The sequence below is a fragment of the Lepidochelys olivacea genome (genome assembly GCF_965140295.1).
Source record: "Lepidochelys olivacea isolate rLepOli2 genome assembly, chromosome: 3".
Classification (NCBI taxonomy): Eukaryota; Metazoa; Chordata; order Testudines; family Cheloniidae; genus Lepidochelys; species Lepidochelys olivacea.
In genome coordinates, this window is record NC_140413.1 from 121,816,078 (window position 1) to 121,842,591 (window position 26,514).

Consider the following 26,514-nt stretch of genomic DNA (forward strand, 5'->3'; position numbering starts at 1 on the left):
CCGCTATGCACAAGCGGCATAAAACCTTCAAGTAACAGACTGATAAGTTATCTAGTGTCAATGCATTTCTAGTTAAAGGTGAAATTAAAGCAATTTTAAAAGTATGGTTCTTAACTTTAACTTAACCCTAAACCCACCAGATAGTGCCACAGGGCTTTAGCCATATAGTTGTGTTTATAAAAGTGCCATTTTTATAAAGTAATCTCCTTGTTTTCATACTGCCACCTTTAAATTGGTAAAGCATAGTGTGTCACCAGAAACTCAGGTGCTGAAGAACTTGTAACTAAAAACACATTTATCTGACAATATAAAGTGTGATCTATTTTTAAGCAGTTTCAGATTTGCTTTAACTCAAGATTAAGGTTAAGTTAATCATAACGAAACCAGGAATAACTTAATTTCTTCAGCTTTTATAGTTTAATTCCTTGTGAATTTACACACAAGACATTTATACCTCGCTATGGATCAGATTTATGACACCATGAAGTCTGCAATATCAATTCTTCACACATAGTATTGTCACTTCTTCATTTGGTGATAACAAAAACAATTTACAAGGTAAGCACCCGTAGCCACCAAGCCAACCTGAAATTAAACTACAAGAACTTATTTTTATTTATTAAAAAGAAAAATGTCACATGTCTCAAACTTGAGGTCTTCAGCATGATTTTTTACTATGTAGATTGGTAGTGGGCAAATAATCCAACAGAAAACATGTACAATAAAAATGCATTGTATACAAATACATCACATGAAACCAATGCAGACTAAAATAAATTACATTATTAAAAGTCTTTATTTAGGTTTGGTCAGTACAGGTAAGATAATATTGGAGTCACAGAGCAATATGCATAAACAAGATACAACAGTTCTTAAAAACTGAGTAACTATGCACACAAACTTCTTAAACATTCGGTCACCTAAGGAGAAATGCACAGATGTATGGTGGAAAAAACTGTAATTAACACTGGAACTACTACAGGACTCCTTCAACAAGTCCATCTCTTAGTGATAAAACTACTGTACTGGGCAAACTTGGCAGTCATAAACCCACAGCTAATATGACAAATTTTGAATGTGGTGTAAATATAACAATATGAGTAAGAATGCCCTTACACAGCACAGGTTCTAGATATACACAGATTTGTACAGACATCATTTATGTTATACTTTGTGGAAATAATTTCCATTTTCAACTTCACATTAACTCATATAAAAATAACTTGAGCCTACACAAATGTCCTTTTAGCAACATTCAACGTAATTAACTGTTAAAATTTCCAAAGTGGCAGAGGTATTGAAGCAAAAAAACCACAAAAAGGCAAAACTGTGACAAGTATGCACTAATTTAAACGGTTTCTGGACAGTATCCTCTCCCAATTTAAATGACACTGTATAAAAGTGTTGCAGAAAAAAATGTTACAAAACTGAACCCTGGACATTTACATTGGAGTCCAAACCATTCTGAACATGACGAGAACCCACAGTTCTGTTACCTTTCATGCTCACTGTTTTCTCTTCTTGAGGATCATGATTGGAGTCTGTGTCATTTGAGTGGTGAGTGAGTGAGTTTTCACTGCCAGTGGGAGAGTCTACACTTTCATACCCAGTACTTAGTTGGTTTATGTAGCTACAACCTCCTCTGACTGTTCTATCTTCAGAGTGGTTGGAGAGCTTATTACCATTCCCTGGAGACGCTGGGAAGTCATCTTCCGTGCCACTACCCTCCCTATAAAATCCAGGCCCAGACGTCCTCTGATGGGAAGAGCTGCCATTGCTCGGTCCGTTAGCCAGACGGCTGCAGTCTTTACCCATGGCCTCTCCCTGGTCTGTAGGCTCAGAAGATGGAGTCCTGCTGGTACCTGGGGCTGAGGCCTGGGACTGCTGCTGCTGGAACTGAGCCAACTGCTGGCGAGTCTCCTTCAACTGCTGCTGGAGAACTAGGATGGTACTCTGCATACCCTCTACCTCCTCATCAAGCTGGATGATGAAGTCATTCAATTCTATATAGAGAAAACACATTTGGAGCACACACTTAATAGCTCACATACCTGGACCCTAAAACAGTACATAGAATCCTGAGCAGATAGAGTTATTACTAAAGGTTCGTATGCTAAAGTTCCTAGAGGTCTGTATTTTCAGCTGTTGCATCTGCAAATTGTGTGATGTTGCAATGTTTTGTATGGAGGAAATCCTAAATTCCAAACTGCCATCTGCATACTTTTTCAAACACAGCTATTGGGTGAGGGTGGAGGAGTGTGTGGAAAAATCCATTCTTGGACAAAGGGACAGTGTAGAAATACGTGCTGGGAGATAGCTGAACTCAAAAGTATTAGTAGGAAATATACTGCAAGTGAACTTCACTTCCAGGTACAATACTATAGCAGCTATTGTTTAAAAAAAAAAAAAAAAAAAAAAAGGTAGTGACAAAGCACATTCTGATGCAACATATGGGCTACCTGTAGGTATCAGAAGGATTCAGAATCATTAGTTTACTAACAATAAGTGATTTAATTACTTTTCCTCCTTTCAGCCTTGCATAACAAGTACAACAGGAGAGAGATGGATTCCAGTCTGACTTGTGCATCATTAACAGATTTGTTAACCAAGTTGCAACTGTAGAATTTTTAGTTTGGATGTATAACAAAAGAAAAAAACAGCTCGCCTCTCATAGCCTGGATTGAGGATGCAATACCGGGAGTCAGGGAAAGAAAAAATTGTATTGGCTAACTGAGCAAGTTTGACCAGGAGTCAATAAGAGAAATATGGAATCCCACAATGCAATTTTTGGTCACTTTTTACATTAAACTGCACATTAACTCTACGATGACAAAGCAAAACATGCAATTACTTTATTTTGATGTTTTATAAACAAAGTATCTCGAGAAGATGGACTTTTCAGAACTCTAACTCATATTATTTGCAGCTGTAAAGGAAACTAAAAAAAAAAAGAACAGAATTGTGAGCTGGTTACAGTCTCAGGCCTTTTAGAACCTCACTTAAAACATTTGGTTCTGCAGGGAGTGTGCGTTCATACCCCCAGTGGTTGCTTTTAAATCATTCTGAAGCTTGTAACACTGCATCATGTTCAAGAGCAGATACCTGCAGAGGCAGTTTTTGAAAGAACATTCGCTTCCTTTGTTTCAATTACCAACTTGATAAATTTAGAAGGAAAAAGTCACTTGGGTGATTTAATGCATTAATTTAGGGAACCGAAAAAGTAGTCTTTATTCCAGTAACATACTGCAAATTGATGTCACAATTGTAAGAACTATTTTCCCTAATTCTTCTAGGCATTCTACAATGAGCTTCCTCACAAAGGAAGCAGATAGTCCTATCTTCAAAAATAAGTGCATCATGTCACAAACCATTAACCAGCTACAGGTTGTAAAGTCAAATAAAACCTGCATAGTCCTGTTGAACTTCTAGCTTTTCTTTTCCGCAACTGGTTTCAGGGACAGTGTCAGACTTAACTCCCAAACTTTCTTTTTAAAATATTTTATAAAGAAGTCTGTTTAGGGCCACTCTCAGACAATAAATTTAGAAGAAAAATTTCCTGACCTATGTTACAAACTCTGAACCTTTAAGGCTGGAAATTTAGTAGTCTAGGATTTTTTCCTCCATTTCAGCTAGGTGAAAGTCAGTCAGTTCACAGGTAGTTTCACTTGCAGGTTCAGAGGCACTAACAAATGCTGCAATATTTCAATTGTGAATATTGCAGAACATTTGTGTAAAAAATAGTCACTGAAATGTAAAAAGATTTGTGAACATTTCTACTGATTTTAGGTATTATTAAAAGCCTGTTTTTAGCAAATGAAGTGAGACTATAAACATCCAATTAATAAAAAGTAAGAGTTTTACATTTAACAGTTCAGCAGCTTTTGCTGTCCAAGGAGTGCAGAATATTGTGTTCAGACCCAAAAAGTGAAATAGTTTCATTCTCCACCTTAAAGTGACTCTGACCCCAGTGTAAACAGCGAAGTTACCCTTAAATATTTTGTTTTAGTAATCTAAGGCAACCAGCACCACAGATAAGAATTTACACATTATGTTTAACCTGACACTGTCCCTTTGATTCTGGGAAAGGGGGGGGAAAAAAAAAAAAAAAAAAAGTGTCTCCTGCTCAGTAACGGGATAATTTACAATATCCACATGACCAGTAGATTAAATAATTAAGCCAGGGCAAATGCAAGGCAATTTCCATTTTCTTAAAAAAGCCCTTACCATCCTGACTGCTTTTTAGTTCCTCACTATATTTCTTCTGTAAAGCCAGCTCTGCCTCAAGCTGCGCAATGCGTCCTTGGGACAGCTGCCTTCCAAGCTCTTGATTCTCCTGGATAAGCATTCGACACTTCGCCATTAACTTTTTGCCTGTTTGGCTGCAAAGGAAAGAGCCATCTATCACAAAATGAAGATAAAACCTTCTGTAATCTTCCTCAATTACAATTATAACAGAGATAGGAGATGCGATTTCTGCATGTCACAATTTAAGGAACATTGTGCCTCAAGGTAATTGTCATAGCAGAAAGTCTCCCTATAGTTACCACGTGCTGTTCCAATGTCTGTTGATCTTCTGTCGCCGTTCCATAAAAGCGAAAGGCAAATTCTATTACTGTAAATATGAATGGCCACAATGTTTTTGATTACTGACATCTGGACTATCAAGGACACAATTTGGCATTTGTCCATTCTCAAAGGAAGAAAAAAAAAAGGTTAACTATGTGCCTGGTAATCAGACAGTGAGTTACAAACATTAAAAGTGCTCCTTCACTTTACGTACTAAATATTTTACTAGCTAGTCAGCTTTATTTATTTATTTATTTTTACACTGTCAGGTTTGAAGAATATTGAATTTAATGTGTTTTTTTGATCAGCATGAAAACTTCTTACTTAACATACCTGAATGATTAAATATTTATATTTTTCCAGTTTCGTACTTTTGACTATATTATATACATTGCTTCGTTGTTTCCCCAATAGCTACAGTCAGCTCCTCCTTTGTGTTTTTCACAGAGCGTGAGGGGAGATAAGAGAAAATGGAGCTGAAAAATACAAGGCAGCAGGGGGATTCAGGAGCAAGTAGTGTTTTTTTTGTTTTTTTTTTGTTTGTTTTTTTTAAGTTTAACCAGATTTCAAAGTTGACAGTGTACCTTTAAGAGTGCCTGGTGATCAAAAGCCAAGAAACACCAGACCAAAAAGTATTTCATGGGGAAAAAGCAGATCTGATATTCTGCTTTTTGCAAAATCAGGAACATACACATATCTTAAATCTTCATGTTAAAACTGCAATGTAGAGCATTATAGGAACTAGTATGCAAATTAATATATAGGCAATAATATTTATTTAATCACAAAATAAAGTTGATAGCTAAAGCCCTCTAACACTGTTGGTCTGCCAAAGTTTGGAAAGTAACCACAAATATTTTGCCTTCTTTGAGGTTTAGCAACATATATAATGAAGCAGTCCTCTTTTTCCACAGGAAATGAAAGCCCTGGAAAAACAGAATTAATGGGTTTGTGATTGAACTTCAGGTCTTGTATTAGGTAACAAGCCTGAGGAGGTCAGCTTGAGACTGTATAATAAAGTTACAAGGGCAGAATGAAATTTTGCATATTAAAAAGGTAAAAAAATATTGCTAGTGTGCTTCAGACCACAGCTCTCCCCAGCAAAACTGGTGCCCAGCCAAAAGTCACTTCAAATTATCTCTCAATTAACTGTTTAAGCATTCAAGCTTTTAACACTTCAGATTTTTAATAGTTCTGCCAACTCTGTCCATTTAAAGTCTTCCAACTGACTCTCCCACATCTTTCAGAGGGGCTGCTCCAGAAGGAATCTGGCTGTGTAAAGTCCTGGAAGCCTGCAAATGTGCTTAATACAGCAACCTGTTCTTTATCTTGATGTGATGTCCAATGCCAAGTTCTTGAAGCTTAGAGTTGTGCTGACCTAATACAATACAAGTAATACAATTTAAGATAAAAATTTTCTACGGGATGCTTATTTATTCTGTGTAAACTAGGACCACTTTGGACTTAACCAATGTGACAGATATTGCAAAAGCTTTTAGGCAGACAGGCAATGATTTAGCCATTTCCAAGTTCCTGCTACTGGTAAGCTTTTATTCTGTATTTACTACCACTATAGATCATCATGTAATGTCTTCACAACAGTCATTGCCAACTGTTGCATGTATTAGTATGCACCATTAACAACTTCAGAAGCTTTGCACCATTCTAGAATGCCTGCTATTTCTTCACCATGTCTGTTCCTGCCACAACAAACCTTTTGCTTTTATTACCCGTATAGGAATTTGCACAGTTACCTATAATGCAATTTACTTTTCTAAACTTTACTTTGTCTAAACACTTTGCACTACTGAGTTTGAACAAACCTACCTTGCATGTTGAAGTATGTAATCAAGATAATACATGCAAGAATATCAGAGGCAGTAAATCTTAGAATAACTCTGATTAAAGTCACAGAACCAGGTTTTGCAACTGTATGTTTACCAAATTTATGTGCGAACACATACTATGAAACCTGTAAAAATGGAAGGGGTTAAATTTCAAAAGACTAACATTTGTAACAGTAAGTTTTCTCTAAGTGAAGTTTCCGCTGACGTTTTATTTAAACAAAAATGCGTATTATGTACTGAATGTTTAAATGGTGATTTAAATGGCTTAATAAAACCACTCACTTCTTTCCCCCTTTAAACATCTGTCAGCAAGTATAATGCTGTATGCATCTACTACAATGAAGTCCCAGGCTTGATGCTAAACTTGGGCTTGCAATGGAATTGGAGCAGACGTGTGTCGGGTTAGTTCAGAACAATTAAAGATTTTGAAGGAGATCATCAACTCTTTCAAATATGAGATGAGGTGCCATAAAATAAAAGTAGTTATACAGAAGGACAGGACGAAAATGGGAAACCGTTCCTAGTGAAACAATAAAAATTTCTACAAACCCTTTATAGCTTGAGCAGTCTGACTCATCTCTTTACCAATGAAAATAAAATCATGAACCCAATGACAAATAAAAGAGTTCCCTAAATATTGAAACAAACAAACAAACAGACTAGAAATAAATTGTTGATTCCTTGCATTCTATTTCCTGCATGTATCTAATATGTATTCATATACTTGCACCATGATTAGACTCAGATTACACAATATTTGAATTAGGGAATATTGTTCAGTTCTTTTATCACTTACTTTTAAACACAACATAACCTCCCCCCCTCAAAGACTATATAAAAATTAGCAAAACAAGATTTTAAATACTTCTGCTTGAAATTAAGACAAAGTGGTAAGAAACACATTTGTCACCTCAGTGTCACACAACACATTTTGCTCCAAAGGACAGTTTTGCATCCTTTATCTAAATAAATTAACTGATTTATAAACTTCAAATTACCAAGAAATCAGCATGGCTGGTTTTTTTGACTGCATATTATAGTAAACAGTACTTTCAAATTACTTGGTAACACTAACACAATTGTTCACTAATGCAAGTCTTACCTTTGTTTTGATGCTAGATCACTAAAACCTTAAATAATACTGTCACAGCAAAATAGATTCAATATATGTATAATTTTTTTAAAAAATTAAAATTTTGAAGGTTTTCTTTTGATGTAAATCCACCGCTTAGGTAACACTACACAAAAGCACACTACTCTTTCTTGCCCACATTAATTATGTGAAGCACAACAGTTTAAGATACTTTAAGTGAGTTGAATTAAAATTTAAATGATCTTAATGAAAAGTGCATTTTGAACAATAAGCAGTTAGAATACATTACCTTTTATAAAATGGAACCTGGTGGATTTGGGGTTTTGGTTTGTTTTTTTAAAATGATTTGGTTACAGTGAACTTTCCACAGTGTTGGACGGAGTCATGAAATAGTGCCCGACTGTATATTTAGAACATTAATGTTCTGACAAACTAATCAGCTAACAATACATGAGCACTATACCAGTCCACATAATTTCACATTTCTCTGCACACTTACACATCTCAAAACATGCACTCTGAGCTGTCCCATATTACTATTCTTGCAAATAACTTGGGACAACATTACAAAAAGGCATCAATAGAGTAGCAAAGCTCCTTAATTGATTCCAGCCAGAAGAATGCATGTGTTTAAATTATTATTTTTTTTAAGAATATGGTCTTCCCTCTCTTTTCAGAGAACGAGACATCTTAAAGGTAACATTCTCGTTCATTACCCCAAAAGTTTCACAGTACAATAGTATTACCGTCGTGTTCCTTAAGCTCTATATTAACAACGCTTTCAAGGCACATATTATATAGAAGTGCAATACAAAAACAGGCATACAATGAAACAAAAAATACCCCATACCAACACTGAAGACAGTTGCCATTATGTGTGCCTTATATATGAAGCATTTGAGATCAGTTCTCAGAATAGACGTTTGAAAAAATTCTCATTTCTGCATGTTTCCATGCAGTGAAATACTTATCACAACTAGTTTTCCTAATCATACACTCTAGTTGTGATCAAATATATTGCTTCAAACAATTTAAAACCTGCAATTAGATAGTACCTGTATTTTATACAGTCCTATTTTTGAGTCCACAGTATCATCAACCATCCAGAGAACAATCCATTATTTAAAATCATATTGACTTAAGGCTCAGTGAAATGCTATATAGCCCAAATGCTAAACAGTCAGAAGTGTACACTACCACTGATGCAATATGAAATAGCACTCTCTTGTGGCTATTTAAAGCTGGTTAGCAAATAAACTCTTTAATGCAAAATTCACCTCATTGAGTTTTGACCCAGCAGTTCAGTGAACAAGCAGGAAGTCCAGTCTTATTGGCAAAACTGACTTACAGTGTCTCTAAGTCACTAGGCTCAAGGTTAAGAGCGAAGCATATTCCATTTTTACATTTTACTGGAATTTTACATGTTCAATTCATGATTTAAAATCTCTAGGTTCTCTCTCCTCCAAACTGTCTGTAGACACAGTGTGCCACAGACTTAAGCCTTCTGTTTCTCCCTCTATTTCTTCAAATAGAACCACTTTGCACGTGTCTACATGTTCTAGAAAAGAAATTTTTTTTTCAGAGGCAGCCACTTCTTCAGAATAGTCCGACGCCATCAGGCCTCTGAAGCAAAGGGGGAGAAAAAAGCTGAAACACAAGGTTCATCTGGTAAGTTTTACATTAAGCATTACAAGCTGGACAGTATAAGAATGTGGCTTTTTGGCTCAAAACGTCTGAGTCTTGGTGTGGAAACGAGTACGTGGCTGTCCCACCATAGCATTCTCGCAGTGAGACTGTCAGGGTAGTCTTGACTGGGGAGTATTTGTTTTGTTTACCTATCAGGCGTAAATTTCCAGGCACTCAGTTCATTTTGGGCTTGTTCCAGTTTGTCTTTAGTCTGTTCCAGTTCACCTTTCATTTTTAGGAAAAACAAGTTGATGGCTGGGTCCACCATTGTTGATCTCAGTTGGGCAACACTAGGCTGCTGGACTTGCTTGAGGTACTGAATCTGATTCTGCATAAAATAAGAGAAACAAATTGTTACTGTTTATAATTTAAAAAGTGTCAATGATTTCAGAATGGACAGTTAAAAGAAGCCACATTATTCTGCTGATGGAGTTAAAAGAAGCTCATTTTCCTTCCATATTGTAACTGTTAAATTCACAGGCAGACAGCAGTATCAACTAAAGTATAAATCAGTAGGAAAATGACCCCAGAATAGAAAAAAATATGGCTCAGTTTACTTTAAATTTAAAGGCTACAAATTTTGCTTCTCTCTCCCAAATCTACTTAATTCTTCATACCACCTCAATTTAGGTTTTCATAATAAGAATAGCATTTAGGCTACTATAATACTCTACTTTTTGATTGTTTGCATTCTTCTGAAAGGTGACTACAAGTAGGAAGAGTATCAAAACCAGAGTTTTCCCAAAGTCAAATTAGAAATTGACTAGTTTCCATATACCTGTAATGTAGACCAAATCAGAGTGATGACATTAATGTTGACAAATAAATAGTGGTTCTTACTATTTCCAAATTGTTTGTCTAAAATCCTGATGTGTTTATGAAGACCACAAAACAGGCACCTTTGATGCTGGTTTGTATTATTTGCGGTATTCTTATTTAAGAATAATCAGGAAGCTAAGGTTGAAAATCTGTGTTTTGTTACAGAGTATGAAACTTCATTATCTTGTTTTAAATTAAATTTAAGCTATACTTCAACAAAAAAAAAAAAGGGTTTTTGTTTGGATTTAGGTTCTTTTGCAGAATCTGCAATCCAGTAATGAAATGAAAAGAAAAATTTGTAGTTACTTTTAATTTACCTATTTTCTTTTAGCACATGAATTACTTATAGAACTACTGTTACCATATTTAAATAGGATTCATTCAAATGCATTTTTGGAAGTGTGAATTCTTTTAACTTAAAAACCATATCTTTATATACTTTACTTTAAAAGGGGTGCTAAACAGAAGTATTTGAATTCTAAATCCATATACTTGTTAAAATTACATCCCCTTAGCACAGGCAGAATCGGTTTATACTAAATTCAGTTTAATATGCTTCCTAAACCTCTCTCATGTTTCTATTACAACTAAGTAAATTAAGAATTTCACAGGCTGAAAGAAACATCAACTTTAAAAATTACATTTGTTTGATTTTTAGCTGCTGTGATCACTTATACACCCCAATCCTGTAGGTAGATATGCACTGGCAAATCCTTGTACCTAAGTAAAGTTTCACTTACGTCAAAGAAGCTCTGCACCAGGCACAAGGATCTGCCTGCAGGATTGAGGCTGCTTTGTATACGTGATAAACTAAAAAAAACACAAATATTTTTCTATTTTGTGCATTTGACAGAACTGCATGTCCAGTTAGCTTGACTGTTCTCTTTGTATAGTCAGTTTATGCTATTTGAGTGAGTCTTTCAACAACAAAAATCTGACTGAAAGACCACCACCACTTTAAACAGCAGCGAAGACCCAGGGGCAGGTTTAGTCCCTGAAACCAGTTTAAACTCTGATTGATTAGATTTTATTTTAATTATGCAACTTGAAGTCCAAGTGAAACAGTGGATATCTTAAACTAGAATAGTCATTTTGTTTTAATCATTTACAGGGGGTCTTTCAAACAAACTTCAACTGGTCAACCAATTACAAAACCTTTTTTCAAAGATGCTTTCCAAGAACAGGTTTATTATATATTCCCCTCTATATAAAACATATTACATACAAAACTACACTAAAAACGTTATGGTTGCAAAGTTAAGCGGTCAAAAGTTAAAGAATGCCATGTGGTGTCATTTTGTATTTTTACCAACTATACTATGTCGATTAGGTAATCATTTTACATAGAATGTTTCACTATAGTTATTTAATGGACTTCATCTTTCCACTAAACAGTGAGACCTCACTAACTTATTTTGTTAGTTTACAAAACCCCATTCATCCCATTTTTCTCTTAGCTTTGCTCCACTCTCTTATATAATGCTGCCAGTACTTTATTTATGAAAATACTTCACTTCCAATGTTACAAAACAGGTTTCTACCATCATCATTTAAAACATATACCAAGCTTCCTCAAAGACTGCATTGCAAAATCAAATATGAAAGAGTAAAAAAAAAACAAAACAACAAAACAAACTAACTAGCCAGCCTCTCCAATTTTTTTTAATTTTTTTTTTTAAAAAAAGCCCTCATACTCAAGGGTATATATATATATATCTTACATTATATCTTTTCTGTATCTCCACTTAGAGGTGGATATTCCATCCTTTTAACCATCCCCAAAAAGAGGAGATTCATAAAGGACGTGTTCCAAACATGTAAATGGGTTTTTTAAAGGGACAAATTAAGCTGCAATTTGTATTTTTTGACATCCTGAAGTTAAAATACATTTCCATCTTAAAAATATGAAAAAAGTTTCTGTAAGAGAATCTTCTTTAGGTATATGTGTCCTATCTGCAAACAATTTAATGACATTCCAAGTAAACCTCACGGGATTGTCACAGGATGGCTGTCTCTTTAAGGAAAACCAGGCTCAGTCCTGTCTGTGACCTCAGCTGATGGTGATATGGCAACTTAATTAGTGACCCAGCTGCAGAGAATCAGGAAGGACTTCTTAAATACAACTGAGAATGCACTACAGGGAGAGATGCTGTAAAGGAGATGGGACACGCCTGCATGGGAAGCCCAGTAGTTTGGGGCTGCTTGTGGTTAGAGCAGAGCTTTCCCATAGAGTTAACTCCTATTGGTGAGCTCCTGGAAGGGGCCAGGCATCCAGGGAGGCAGTAGGGGAATCCTGCGGCAGAACCAAGACAAGAAAACCAAGACGCTCCGCAGGGGCCCGGAGAAGGGGTCAAGAAGCAGAGTACTTTGGTAGAGCCCGACAAGGCAGAAGAACCATAAATGTGAGCATTTGTTTTGGACTTTCAGTTGGACCTTTTCTTACCTTAGAAGGGGAGTGAATTTTTATGTAAGATGGCAGGACAGCCAGGCCACAGAAGAAGAGCGAGGCCATCTCAGGGCCAAGAAAATGATAACCTGCAGCCAAAGACAAGGATCCCTGGCAACACTGCACCATGACACAAAGGAGCAGTACTCAAGGTAAGGATGCATCATTACAAGGATTTACATGATTGTCAAAAAATGTATAATCTCGTATCTACAGCTACTGGATAATTAAGTCTTTCAAGCTCAATGGTATGCCCCCCCCCACACACTTAAATTCAACAACTGATCTATGTTCTACAGACTCATCGTGGAAACAGTTTAATCTGACTATCTAAAAAGAAAGTGATTCCTGTATGTATTTCAAAAATCTCTCTGAAGTGAAATAATGTTCCTTACCAGAAAAATAAAATTGTTGAAGTCATTCATTTGTAAATAAGAATATGGGGATGGGGGAAAGGAAAACATGTTCTCCCCTCATTTCTTAACTTTCACAGCAGAAGTAGAGGACTGTGACAATATTTCAAAGGTGGCTCTGCACCAGTGGTGTAAACCTGATAATACGTTTCACACTACTACTTCTGGCACCTCTGTGATCCCGAAGAGGAGGAGGGAAGAAGACTGGAGAAAGGGAAAGGGGTTGTGAACCTGTTCTCAATAGCGCTTAGGTCTTTGTTCCCCATACAAGCAGATCCTAGGAGTGCACTGTGAATGGATGGCACACTTAACCCCTATGATTAGGGAGCATTTTATAGCTCTCTCTCTCCTGAGTTTCTCATCTAATCAAGTATTTATTTTTTCAGTGAGCAAGGTAGAGGTGATATGGAAGAAACCTGTAAAAAGGAGAAAATATGGAATTCCAAGAGAATCCCAAACAAGGAAAGAGGAATCCCCAGAGGCCAAATTAAAGATAGAAAATCAGAGAAAAGTAAAAGGGGGGAGAGGGTGAGTAGAAAGAAAAAACCATTAAATATAAAAAGGGAGGAGCAACTGAAGTGTAACCCTGAGGGAAAAGAAAAGCTGAGCTGCTAAATTTCAAAAGAATTCTGATTTTAAAAAACCTCCTTTCCTAAAATTACTGCATTGTCTACCCATTTGAATCAGTGGGAAGGATAACAAAAACCAGCAACCCAACATCAATTTGAATTATGTCAGACCAGAAGCTCCAGCAGTAGACCCTGATGCTTGGCGCTTAAGGATAAAATGCCACTGACTTCCAAAGTCTGTTCCCATATCCAAAGTGAAGAAGTTATTTTACATGTATACATTCGATAAACTATATATTAAAAAAAGAAAATGGCCTCATGCAACAGGCTAGCAGCAGCAAAAGTATGGAATTGTTTGAATGTAACAGCACTTGAATTAGTGCCACTGATCAGGAGAGGAATGTCTTTGCTATATTTATTATCTGTTGTCGGTAGCTACCGTGAGGTGCTCTGCTCTGGTTCAATGATAAGTCGGCTACATGCATGTTCCCTCTGTGTGCTGCCCCAGCTCTGTGAAGACAGCTGATACAGCAGACCCCGAGAGAACTCCCAAAAACCACAGACTCTAGTAAGGTATGAAGGCACCCGGCCAGGTTTATTGTCAAACGAAGCACAGTAGTAGTTTCCTATAGACTCTATAGGACATACTACGAATATGTGCCCCCAACAATGGGCACAGCTCAGTCAGTGGCAGGGCACTCCACTGCCCCCTAGGCTGGACAAAGATGTGCGCTCCAGGACCTATTTTTATACAGTTGCAGGACAGATTACTCATCCCTACTGACGTATTGAGGTACAGCCCCTTGACTCATTAGGGTGCTGTTTCCCACTTTGATCATGTTGGTTCAAACAAACACATCTGTCCATCATGCTACCCTTTTGACCCCGTCTTTGGGATGCACCTGGTTGTTCCTTAACTCTGTAAGTATCCTCTTATCGGGATGTCCAGGTGTCATCTTGGCACATGTTCTTCTTACTACTACTTATATCATTAGTACGTGCTTTCAAGGAGCCCTTTTCTTGCCAAGTACTGCAATTAGGGCCTGCCTCTGGGTCACAGCCCAGCTTTGCTTAGCAATGCCTGGAAGTACTTTGGTTCAGGCTTTAGGCCTCAGACACAAGGGTTTATGTTTCAGGGCCTCTTATTAAATATCTTACTTGAGTTTAAGTTAAAATGTATATTCTTCCATATTAAATTACTCTTTAGATTCTGATCCTATTTTCCCTTACAAGATAACAATATGCAGTACATGCTCAGCTGAAAACACATTCCTATAACATTAAGACATTTATCAACATTAAATACTTACAGTACACTCTTGCATTTCCTGTTCCTTAGTTGCCAGCCTCATCACTAGGATATTCTCTCTTCGGGCAGACTCTTGTTGTTGTTGCTTCAGCTTCTCTTCAGACTCTCTCAATCCAGTTACATCATTAGCTAATATTAATGATAAATACAGAAAGCACAAACTTTAATAGCCTAGTTTACAACAGACTAGTTCAAAGACTATGATGACTTTAGAAAGAATAAACTGGTTGCTTTAAAAATAGATTAAAAGGAAAACTAAGTCAAAAACATCAAGGTTTAGATACTGGAATTACTCTAAAGTCCATTTTAAATTTGTGACATTAGTCCCTGTTAGTTTCTACTAATCCTTTTTTGAAAGCTTTCTATCATGTTAAATACCAGTAGTAGCAACTGCAACAGCGCTAGTGTAAACCAGCCACTGTTTGTGCCTCTTCTTCATTAGCACTCCTACTCTGCTACTAGGACCCAAGGAACTGCATTGGTATTAAGGGAGGGAAAGGTCTTCAGAAAGAGACCAGTATAGCTGAGGACTGTGCATTCTCAGCAACTGTACTCAATTTCTAAGCAGCATTGTTTTTAGACAATACTCAAGCTGGAATGTCAAAACCCCACAGTCACATTTTGACATTACAAAACTTCAGAGATGGCAATCCAATCACATTTTAAAGTTTCATTCCAACCAAACACACCATGTTAAAACATTTCTATTAGGTATGTTGGAAATGTAAGTTAGGGATTCAATTTTTGTTTTCTACTGACGTTACAATAATGTATGTTTTTGTTTTGCTCATAGCATTTGTCAACTAATCTGACAAGATGCTGGAAGTGCTATTTAACAATGTTATTTTAAAACTACTTGAGCTCTTTTAATGCACACTAAGGAAAAACTTAATACTAGTTTTGGGGAGGATTTAAAAAAGTTTTTGTACAAAATCTGTAATAGTTTTAATCACCGACTATTTGTGCTGGTACAGCTGTTCCCGCACCTGAAGATGGCAGGAGCATTCGAGTGGAAGCTACACATCTAGTCCATTCATGCACTTCTACAGGGCTAGCGTGGTCCCAGCACAGAGGGAAACCATGGTATACACTCATTTCAGTTTGTTGCATGTACAAAACCATAACGAGCAAGAAACCAATTAGAGGTCAGTCTCTCTCAAAGCAAGCATGATAAAGACAGGTTGAAAAAGAGAACAAAGCCACCTTGAAGAGTAGTGGTACAAAGAATTCTCAAGATTTGAAAGCGGGGTGGTGAATCCATTATTTTAGTTGCCAATCCAATTAGTGACATAAGTAGGATTGGTAACTCAGCTACCCCTAAAACACACTCATTCATCCAATCTTAGGGTGGGTGGAAATCTCTCTCCTTCTCTTTCAAAAGGAGAAGATCTACAGTTAAAGAACAGCATAGCTGGTGAATATTCAAAAGTGGTAAATTAAGATACATGATCTATACAAGACTTAACTGGCGATTCATTTTAGACCACTTCCCCTAACCAAAAATCCTTTCACTTCTCATCCTAGAACATTTTTGTAAAATGGCCTCTCTTTCACAGAGAAATGATTGCCAAAGTCTGTCTTAAAAACGATATGTATCCCCCCCCCAGTCGGGGCACACCTGCTAATTTTATACATGCCCAAACAAAGAAGACCATTTACTGATAGATGAAGAAGCCACTGGAAGACAGGGGGTGGATATCTGCTCTAGAGGATGCAGGTCTTGTGGGCCTATACTAAACCATCCCGGCCAGTGCACCAGCCAGGTAACACCTTCTGTTCAGATTATCATTCCCCACTGTAATTTATTTATTTATTTATTTATTTTACAAGGCATATAAATCACTTGAAACACTATTTAAACAGATTTGTGTAACATTTGTGACTTTGAAAGTAGACTAACTTACAATTAAGATCTGTGTATTTGCCCTCCAGAGCCTGTACATATGCTTCATATTGCTTCCACCTATTAAGGGAGGAAAACAAACATTTCTGAACCTTGATTCATTAGACTGAGGCATCTTAATTTAAAAACACTAACATAATACACATTTGTACCATAACCAGAATAGGTCACAAGGGATACATGCAGGTGTGCGTATGTGTATATACACACACACACACACACACAGATACACACATATATATAATCTTCTATTTGCTAGTTAAAACGATGGAAAAGTTGACTTTCATGGCTGAAAGTCAAGTTTAATTCTGCTTCTGAACTAAAGAGAAAAGGATAAAGAAAAATCACTACCTTCTAAAAAAAAGTGACATACTAAAAGTCTTAGAAGGTTGTCTGCATTATTCTGGACAAAACTTTAGACCATTCATGTTTACTATTTAGTCATGAATTTTATGGAACACTTTACTTGTTCATTTAAATATTATCGTGTTCCCAAATGCAAAACTATCAAAACGAAAATTTAATAAAAAGTGAACACAAATGCACAGCATACAAGTGGATTTAGAAATCCATCAAGAGATTCAGACAGTCAAAATTAATAAGGTGAAAAGTTGGAAAGTTTTCTTGGCTTGTTCAAGCCAGGATTGTCTTCTGAAAATCCAGTGAATGGGAGACAAATGGTTAAGTTATTGGCAAACAAGCAGTTGTTAGAGTTGGCCATCTTTTAGCTACTCTAGCCATGGAATACTTAAATAATCCATTTATTCAAAAAGACTCTAGATTACACCATCCTGATGCAAACAAAATTTGGGGGGGAAGGGGGGGGGGAGAATGGCATTTGGACATCCAGGTCAAAGTCTTAAGAACAAGAAAAAAAAATTAGACTACTAAATAAACTACCTAGATTTTTCAAAGCAATGAGCTCCCAATGGACTTAATAGCTGACTTCAAGAGGTCTTTATCAAATGGTAAGGTATACAATAAGATTAATATTTTATTAATGACCGTGAGACACAACTTCAGAATTTTGCTTAAATAAGAACATTCTTGCAATTATTCCTTGAGACATTTTTCCATTTCGATTAAAGGTCTGAAAAAGTCTAATCTGAGATAAAATTCAGTTACAGGGAAGGAGTGATCTGTCCAAATAAAATCTTAAATTTATTTATGAGAGCACCTGACCCCTAGGAATAAAGTGAACGCACCCAGTAAAATAATATTTCTGTTAAAAGTTGCCATCTCCTAATTTATAGGAACATTTTCAATCTGTTCTATTTTATGGCCAGCTTTTTTTTCCTTCAAGATTTTCCTTTGGAATTTCTACTAAGTTCTGACGCTTAAATATCAATTTTCAAGAACAAAATTACTTACATTATTATTTCTCTGAAAATACCATACAGGATTCATTCTTGGGTCTTGTGCCCTCTACACATTTAGGAAATTTCCTTAGCTCTTAAGACTGTGGGGGGGCGGCTGCAGCAGGAGGCTCCTCTAGTACACCAGTAGTTTAACTCGAAGTCTGAATGCTGAGCTTGCTCCAGTCTAATTTTTTCAAGAGGCTGTGGATGTGCTTATCCCCAACCCCAGAGAGCACAGGGGGAGGTACAGTGTAGCCCCATTGGCTCCCAGTCCCCTTGCTCCGCACAGAAAGCCTGGCATGTGGGCTGCAGCCTCCCTCTGCTGTCACCCCGCCTGTAAGCAGATTTTCTGGGAGCATGCCCTCCCAGGCTGCAGCCCTTTATTTCCTTCCTTGGCTATTGACTCAGAAACCTGCCTTCCACTTATTAGCATTTCAGTTGCCAGTAAAAAGTTATTTGGCAGTTGCTAATAAGTGGAATCTACTTATCTACCAAAAAGCCTTGCAGTTTTCATTGCATGCCACATGCTTGGGGGTTGTAAACAGACCCAAGGGAACCTTTTACTGCACACAATTAACCTTCATATGTCATCAGACAGCTCATAGAGGAAGTTCCTTTCTTGACCAGTCAAAAAGGAACTAGCTCAAAATGTTCAAGCCTCTGAGGTACCTGGGGTTGGAATGTTCTGATCACGGAAAAGCCCTGCCATACAGTCAGCCTACAGGTACCACAGAGGAACAAAAATCTGAAGAGCCAGGAAGGCACAATATCCAGGAGTGAAAATCCTGCACTGAGGTTATTTACTGTGCTTTAACTCCTGCCTTTGACATATGTTCCTATAACAGCATCTATTCATAACCCCAGAGAACTCATCTGCAGCAGGAGCTGCAGTGAAATGCTACTTCCTGAAACGTTAAACTTGAGACAGAACAGCACATTTAATAGGTGTTAACTAACGGCACTTTTTCATGAAAATTGATGGTTTAAAGGCTAGGAAGATTAAGCCAGTTTCCTAGTAACTGTCAAAGTGCAGTTTTACTCAGAAGTATGACTAAAAATGCCACATTCTTATTGAACAGATTTCTTTTGTGTAATAGTCATCTGTATTTGCTTGCTTGTGTGACAAGAGTTACTACACCGGACCCTCGCTAGAACGCAGGATTTGGGATTCATGTGCAGTACCGCGTTCTAGTGGGGACCGCGTTAAAATGCATTACAATTAAAGGAATTAAATTTGGGATCCATGGCCACGACCGCGTTATATGCAAACTTGTGCTATATAGATGCGCGCTCTAGCGCGGGTCTGGTGTACTTGTTGCCCCTGTTAATACAGAGCATAGCTAGAAAAAATGAGCTGGATTCTGTTCATGCATCAAGTATTTGTATTACAGTGGTTCTTAAAGGCTTCAACAGATATCAAGGCCCAATTGTTCTAAGCACAGTACAAACAGTTCAGAATCCTTGTCATTAAGAGTTTACAGTCTAAACAGACATGATAGACAAATGGGTGGTAGGGGTAACAGATTACCCAAGCGCTCACAGCAAGTCAGTGGCAGAACTGGGAACAAAACCTGCTTCCCAGAGCAGCACCTTATCTTCTAGACAAATGGCACAAGTACCCTCTGAGGAGGGTTTTACAGATTTTAAGGCTAATAATAGTCAACATAATCTAACTCAGTGGTTCTCAAACTTTTTGGATTGGCAACCCCTCTCAGACAGCAAACCACTAAGTGAGAGACACCCCCCCCCCATATAAATTAAACGCTTATTTAACACTATTTTAAATGTTAAAATGAATTTACCTTTTCTCGCCACTTTTAAAATTAAGACAACCATTTTTTACTGAATTGTTATAAACAGAAAAGTGGTTTTTTTTTTTTTAAAGTTACTGTCTAATTCCAGGGTCGGAAAGAAACTGTGCATCACTTTTTACACCAGACATTAGCACAGACTTCAGAGCAGACTTGCTAGCTAACTGGGAGGCTGGGAAAAGTGGTATTAATCACTTTTCACAGCAGATTTGCTAGTGCCCTATTGCAACTCTTACTTCTGTGCTGCTGGTGGTGGTGGCAGGTGCTGCCTCAAGAGCTGGGCAGCTGGAGAGTGGCGACTGCTGGCTGGTCGCCCAACTCTGAAGACAGTGCTACCACCGACAGCAGTGCAGAACTGCACAAGTAAGGGTGGCAATGCCATATCATGCCACCTTTACTTCTGCATAATGCTTGGCCTTTACGGGGGGGGCTTTAGGCCACAAGCCTCCTTCTCCCCCCGAGTACCATACTATAATTTGTAATTTAACAGTCAGACACACACTGGGGGGGGGGGCTGATCTCAGTGTTTTGATTGGTCTAGTTTAGTGCAGCTTTTCAGCAGCTGAATAATCAAGCCCTCTGTTGTCCCACCTTTTTATCCTCAAGATGACAAACCTGCATGCACGATATTATAATCCCCAGAGCCCAATTTCCTTAACGTGGTGATAATACAAATATATATTGATTAGAAACAAAGATTTCTGCATTATGTTTACAATACTTTCTGAAGTAAATACCTTTCTACTGCAATGTAGGGTGTGTATAGTTTTCCAGAACACTAGATTTAAACTATATAATTTAAAGTAGTTGCTCTCTGCTTCATGCATGTACTCGTGACCCCCATTTGTGAACCTCCTAATCTAACCTGATCTCCTGCATAAACACAATGAATAGAATTCCACCCAATAATTCCTCCACTCAGTTTAACTTTTGAGGAGCTATAGTTTTGTTGTTTTAAAAAGATAAATGTCAAACTTTGATGTGAAGAGTTCAAGTGAGGAGGACCTACCACACCTGATAATCTGTTCCAATATTATGCTTGCTGTTAGAAAGCTTGCATCTTATTTCCCCATCTGATCCAGCCATTGGATCTTCTTATGACTATCTAAGGTTAATGTGCTCTCTAGCCGTCAGGATCTTCTCCCTGTATAGGTCATCAAATAAAGACTGGATGCCTCTCCTGAAAATATGCTTTAGTGACACATTACTGAGCTCAATACAGGAGTAACTGGGTGAAATTCTGTGGCCTGCGTTACACAAGAGGTCAGACTACTTCAGGGTTTCCTCAAACTTCATTGCATGCGACCCCCTTCTGACAACCAGAATTACTATGGGGACCCTGGGAAGGGGGACCAAAGCCCAAGCCCCACCACCCAGGGCCAAAGCCCTGCCACCCGGACGGGGCGCCACAGCTTGAGGGCTTCAGCACTGGGGCTCAGATGTCAGTTTCAGCCCCAAACCCCAGTAAATCTAATGCAGCCTGGCGATCGTATTAAAATGGGGTCCTGACCCACAGTTTGAGAACCGCTGGGCTAGATGATTTAATGATCCTTTCTGGACTTAATGTACAAATTTGATATCTGATTTATTAGAGAGAAGGTTAATAGACTGAAGGACCTCAGTCTCTCATTGAAGGAGATGTTTTCAAGACCTGAAACCTTTTAGTTTTTTTTAACTCAATTTTTCAACATCCTTTTAAAAAATTTACTGTACAGATCTCTGGCATTTCTTCTTGTTGCTTTCCACAGCGATACAAGCATAACTTATCTTGGATGACTGACACTAGAGCCCATACTTCCTCACTAGCCTCCTACTGGTTTTATACATAGATTAATAAAAAGGGGAATAACGAAATTATGCACAATAGTCATCCAGGTAGGGGAGTAATTTGTTCCACATGATCTTTGGGGCTCTTGCTCCCTTAAAAACAAAAACTGTCTACCATTGGTAGGCTCCAAACAGCAAACACACACTTTATGGGCTTTAATACTGTTAACTGATATTTCCAGAAAAAGTAGCATTGACATCTAATTTTAATCCACTACTAGAAGTGGAACCACCACACCACTATTCCCAGGGTTTACCCAAAGAGAGAGACTTGGGTCAAGGATATCATTACTTATGGTTCTGCCAGAACTGTTCCATCACAACCTTCTAACCAACATTCACTAAAAAAGATGATTTGGACAGAGTAATAGCTGAGAACAATGACGAGAAGTTTTCTTAAGCAACATCCTAGCCTTCTTGGAGTGGATCAATGCCTTCCCTTCAACAATAGCCAAGCGTATTCCCACTTTCCTTCATTAGATAAGTTATGGACTCAACCTATAGGCTTGTACCCTGCAACTCCCTCAGAATCTGTCAAAGCTCAGGTAGGAAAGATGGTGCCAATCATGCACGGTTTTGTCACAACGAAGACAGCTTAGTCCAAATCCAAGTGGTTTTAGCTGCAAGTAATTTTAAAAGTCATTCAAAATAATAAACCTGTGACTGTTGCTAGATTAAAACAGCCTCAGTTAGTCAGGCTGTTCATCTTCTGGAAAGGTGATGATCAGAACTTTGAAGATGCTATAAGGAAGATAGGTTTCAGAGTAACAGCCGTGTTAGTCTGTATTCGCAAAAAGAAAAGGAGGACTTGTGGCACCTTAGAGACTAACCAATTTGAGCATAAGCTTTCGTGAGCTACAGCTCACTTCATCGGATGCATACTGTGGAAAGTGTACACTAGTCTCTAAGGTGCCACAAGTACTCCTTTTCTTTTTATAAGGAAGATATTTTCCTTTGCCTGTATAGTGAGGAGTTTAACATTTGTGCTGCAATTGTTCAACCTTAAAACATGACTTCTCTGAGTAGCCTCCCTTTGTATGTTCCACTTCAGATGCGCATGCCCTCCATGCGCCTTTAATCTGAGATTTTTGGTAGCAGTGCCTCTTCATTCCATGACTTCCTCATGTCCATACAGAGGCGATACAGAGCTGTGCCCAAGAGGTCAAACCACCACCCTTCGTTACTTAATTGTTCTGCAACAGAGCATCTAGCATTGTTTCCTTTTACTTTATAGCTCTATTTTGTTTTAGGGTTTTCCCCTACATTAAACACCATTTCTTTTTCTCCCCCTCCCCCCCAACACCACCACCCCCTAAGAGACTCTGCTCAGGGGTTGTCATTAGTGTGCTATACCAGGGTCCCTGGGACTCAAGCAGTGCCTCACATGCTTGGAATCTATTGCAGTTAGCAACTGACATTCACAGTGCATCCACTGTCTGGGAGACACATACATAGTTGAAAAGTATAGTAGACTCAAATTGGCAAAGCTGCAACTTGAGCATCAGTTCACACAGTTTCCAAACACTTTGTTCTGGTATATGTCTCCAGGCAGCCATATGCTGCTGTTGACAAAGCAGTCTTATCAACAGTTTTAGATCCAGCTCTCAAGCGTGATCCTCTTTCCAGAAATGCTGCTCTGGAGTCTTAGTGGAGCACCAATAGGGACACTACTCAAAAGAAAGAGAAGTTACTTACCTTGTACATTAAGTTCTAAGGGCTTCTCTACATTACCCGCAGGATCGACGAGCAGTGATTGATCCAGCAGGGGTTGATTTATCGTGTCTAGTCTAGACACGATAGATTAACTGCTGAGCGCTCCCCCATCCACTCCAGTACTCTACCGGAGCAAGAGGTGGAGTCGACGGGGAAGCATCAGCTGTTGACTCACTGCAGCGAAGACACCGCGGTGAGTAGATTTAAGTACGTTGACTTCAGCTACGTTATTCACATTTGCAGCCTCATGCAGTTCACAAGTGATGTACATACGTGCTCTACAGAAGCCATTTGTAGAGTGGAAACAGTGTTAGGAATGACATGGGGGGGGGGGGGGAACAAAGCAGACTTAAAGGCAGGATTCCATGATAAATGTTGGAACCATAGTCTGCTCTTGAGCTGTCTGTATAAGCAAGGGGAATGTCATTCCTATAGTAGTAAGCTACTTGATAAAGTGGAAAAAAAACCCAGCAGCTGCTGTCATGCAGAGCTATAATGAATTTGGGTTCCCCTAGGTGCAGCTAGATCTATTTTTAAAAAGTACTCATGTAACCAGTTTGAAAAAGAGTTGGAAAGACAGTATTTGTTGTGGAACTTCAAGTTAATGATTTGTTTACTCACTAATGTAACCAGTGCCAGGATGCGATGTTTGTCTACTTCATGTGTACATCTTTTAGCCCCATTTAAGAACAGCAAAACATTATCCACAAATGTGCACTGATAATCGGTGCACAACATATACAGACAGTAAGATTCCCACAGACACCACTGAAACATTTTAAGTTGTCAAAATATACAACCAAGGAAAATCAGTCTATACAATTCCTACATACTAGATATGTAAACATGAATATTGCTAGTTAGTAAATACTCCATTATCTTAAGGGAAAAAAAAAATAAAAAGTCCCAACTTTCATACTTCAAGGTTGTGAGACAACACTTATGTATATTCCTGTGTCCAAAGACAACTCTGAAGTCACTTGCCATCTAACATGAGATACAGGCTTGAAAAATTCCTGGATGAAGGCCATACAACAGACCAGGTGGTTGGGTGGGGTGCAGTCACCAGCAAGGTTCAGCAGTAACAGCCTGGTGAAAAATCCAGCCTACCACTTCCAGCTGCTTAAAGGCAGGAGGGTATTCCAACACAGGGTGAATTCCCTTCATTTGGCCTGATCTACATACAAGATCTGCAATGATTTAACAATTGTTATTTAAAATCTATTTACTTAAACCAACATCCATCCCTGTATTGACACAATCCCAACTGTGTGGACACAGTTAAATTTGTTTACAACTGGATTGTGCTCATCAGAGGGCCTGACATTGGGATAAGTGAACAGATTTAAGTTAAACTGTTGCAACTTTTACAATTACAAAAACCTCCTAGCCAGAATCTGAGAACATCTGACCAATTTTAAATACTCCCACTTAATGGCTAGGGAAAGGGACTTCTTTCTCTTCCCCATATAGTCAGTCTCTTTTGCTCTCCCAAGTCTGTTTCTGATGTTCCCTCCTTTGAATAGTTTCAGTGTATTTGTTCCAGACAGCTTTCCATAACAGTGGAGGAAAAACAAGATTGTCAGTTTCAGTGCTGGCTAAAGAACTCCCAATAGCAGTAGTGATATGGATCAATTTTGCCAATTTCACTCAGCTACTACTTGGGGAAAAAGGTTAAGCAGCTGAGGTACAGAAAATGTATGCAGCCTCAGAAAGACAGCACTGCATCAGTTGATATTTGATCCACATTCAAGAGATCCTTATGGGGTGTGAAGACTGCCAGAAACTTGTTTTTAAATAAAAAGCTTAAATTAATAGAGGTTTCTAGCTGCTTAATTCTCCCTACTCACCAATACTAGTATGCTATTTACAATTAAAGTGGATTTTTTTGAACCCTGATAACTCCAAGGACATGTTTATAGATACTGACAAATGCTTTTGAGAGTGACTAGTGATTTCAGGTGCCTCAGTTCTGGATATTTAAGCTGAGACACCTTTAAAGAAGCTTGATTTTTCAGAGGGTGGAGAGCAGCAATATGAGAAATCAAGCCCTTTTAATAAGTTTCGAGTTGGACACCCAAACATCAAAATCACTTTTGAAAATCTTGGCCATTGTCAACTACCAAATTACATGTACTGCTACATGGTGTACTTTAGAAATAACAGTTTGGACAGAGTGGTACTTTTCCCATTAGGATTTGAGAGAAATCCCATTTAAAAGTTTTTGTTTATACAAAAAACATTTATTACTTTACCTTAGGATCAGTTCATCTCTAGCCAAAACCTTAAAGTCTGTTTCACTAAGGCGAACCTACAAAGTAAAAAAAACAAACAAACAAAAAAAACAATTTAACTGTTTGTCTCTGCTACCAACAAAACAAGGAAAAATGGGGAAAAATTTCAAACTTACCTTCTTTGGGAGAGGTTCTTCATTAGTCATTGTGAACTGAGGAAGAAAAAACAAACCTTAGTCAGTCTGATTTGGTCCAGTTACTGAGTTCAGAAAGTTAGCCCATCTTTGCATTCCCATCCTTAATTAAAAAAAAACAAAAAAAAAAACCCACACCACAATAACCACACATCAGCGAGGTCAGATGCTGAAGTACACAACATCTGTTTGATAACAAGCCATGCTATTCACTCTTCCAGCACAAACATCAGGAGGTAGAACTTCCAAGTAACGTTTTATTTTGGTGATAACATTAATACCAGTATCAATAGTATTTTTGCTGTGACTAACAAAAGAATGGCCTGTTAAGACAATCTTCAATTTTAAGTGTTCATTTCTATTTTCACAAGTGTAGTAGGAAAACTCTACAGACTTACATATTTAAACAAACATCTATAATTTTGCTATTAACCCTGGCAATAACTTCCAGAGAACTCATCCAGTTAACTCATTTCTGCCATACATATGTACAGTTTATTCTCCTAGTGAGACAGTTTGCAACTTTATTCTGTAGTACGGCTACCAATATTTAGGATACCAATGTTTATGAAACAAAGTCCTCAGAAGAAGTCTCTCGCTCTAAAGGGTCATGCCTTGTAGCAACAGGTGTAATGACACACATAACAAAACCTAATGGGAAAGGGTCAAATACCATAAAAGGCAATGGAAAAACACCACCAAAATAAAGGATCACTTACTTTAAAC

At 37.9% G+C, this 26,514-nt stretch overlaps 1 protein-coding gene across 3 annotated transcripts in view; it reads right to left on the reverse strand.

The window, feature by feature from the left end:
* Positions 1-777: 777 nt before the first annotated feature.
* WTAP (WT1 associated protein) overlaps positions 778-26,514 on the reverse strand; it is a 36,756-nt gene continuing 11,019 nt past the window's right edge. For 2 of the 3 annotated variants that reach the window (XM_084623717.1, XM_084623716.1), the window contains exons 2-8: positions 25,771-25,806; positions 25,616-25,671; positions 16,653-16,711; positions 14,750-14,877; positions 9,342-9,520; positions 4,225-4,379; positions 778-2,003 (exon numbers count right to left, since the gene is read on the reverse strand). In XM_084623717.1, coding sequence (XP_084479843.1) covers positions 1,420-2,003; positions 4,225-4,379; positions 9,342-9,520; positions 14,750-14,877; positions 16,653-16,711; positions 25,616-25,671; positions 25,771-25,800 — 1,191 coding nt within the window. In that variant the 5' untranslated portion in view covers positions 25,801-25,806 and the 3' untranslated portion in view covers positions 778-1,419. Of the gene's footprint in view, positions 2,004-4,224; positions 4,380-8,783; positions 9,521-14,749; positions 14,878-16,652; positions 16,712-25,615; positions 25,672-25,770; positions 25,807-26,514 lie in introns of those variants that run through there. The other variant, XR_014710908.1, reaches the window with a different exon arrangement.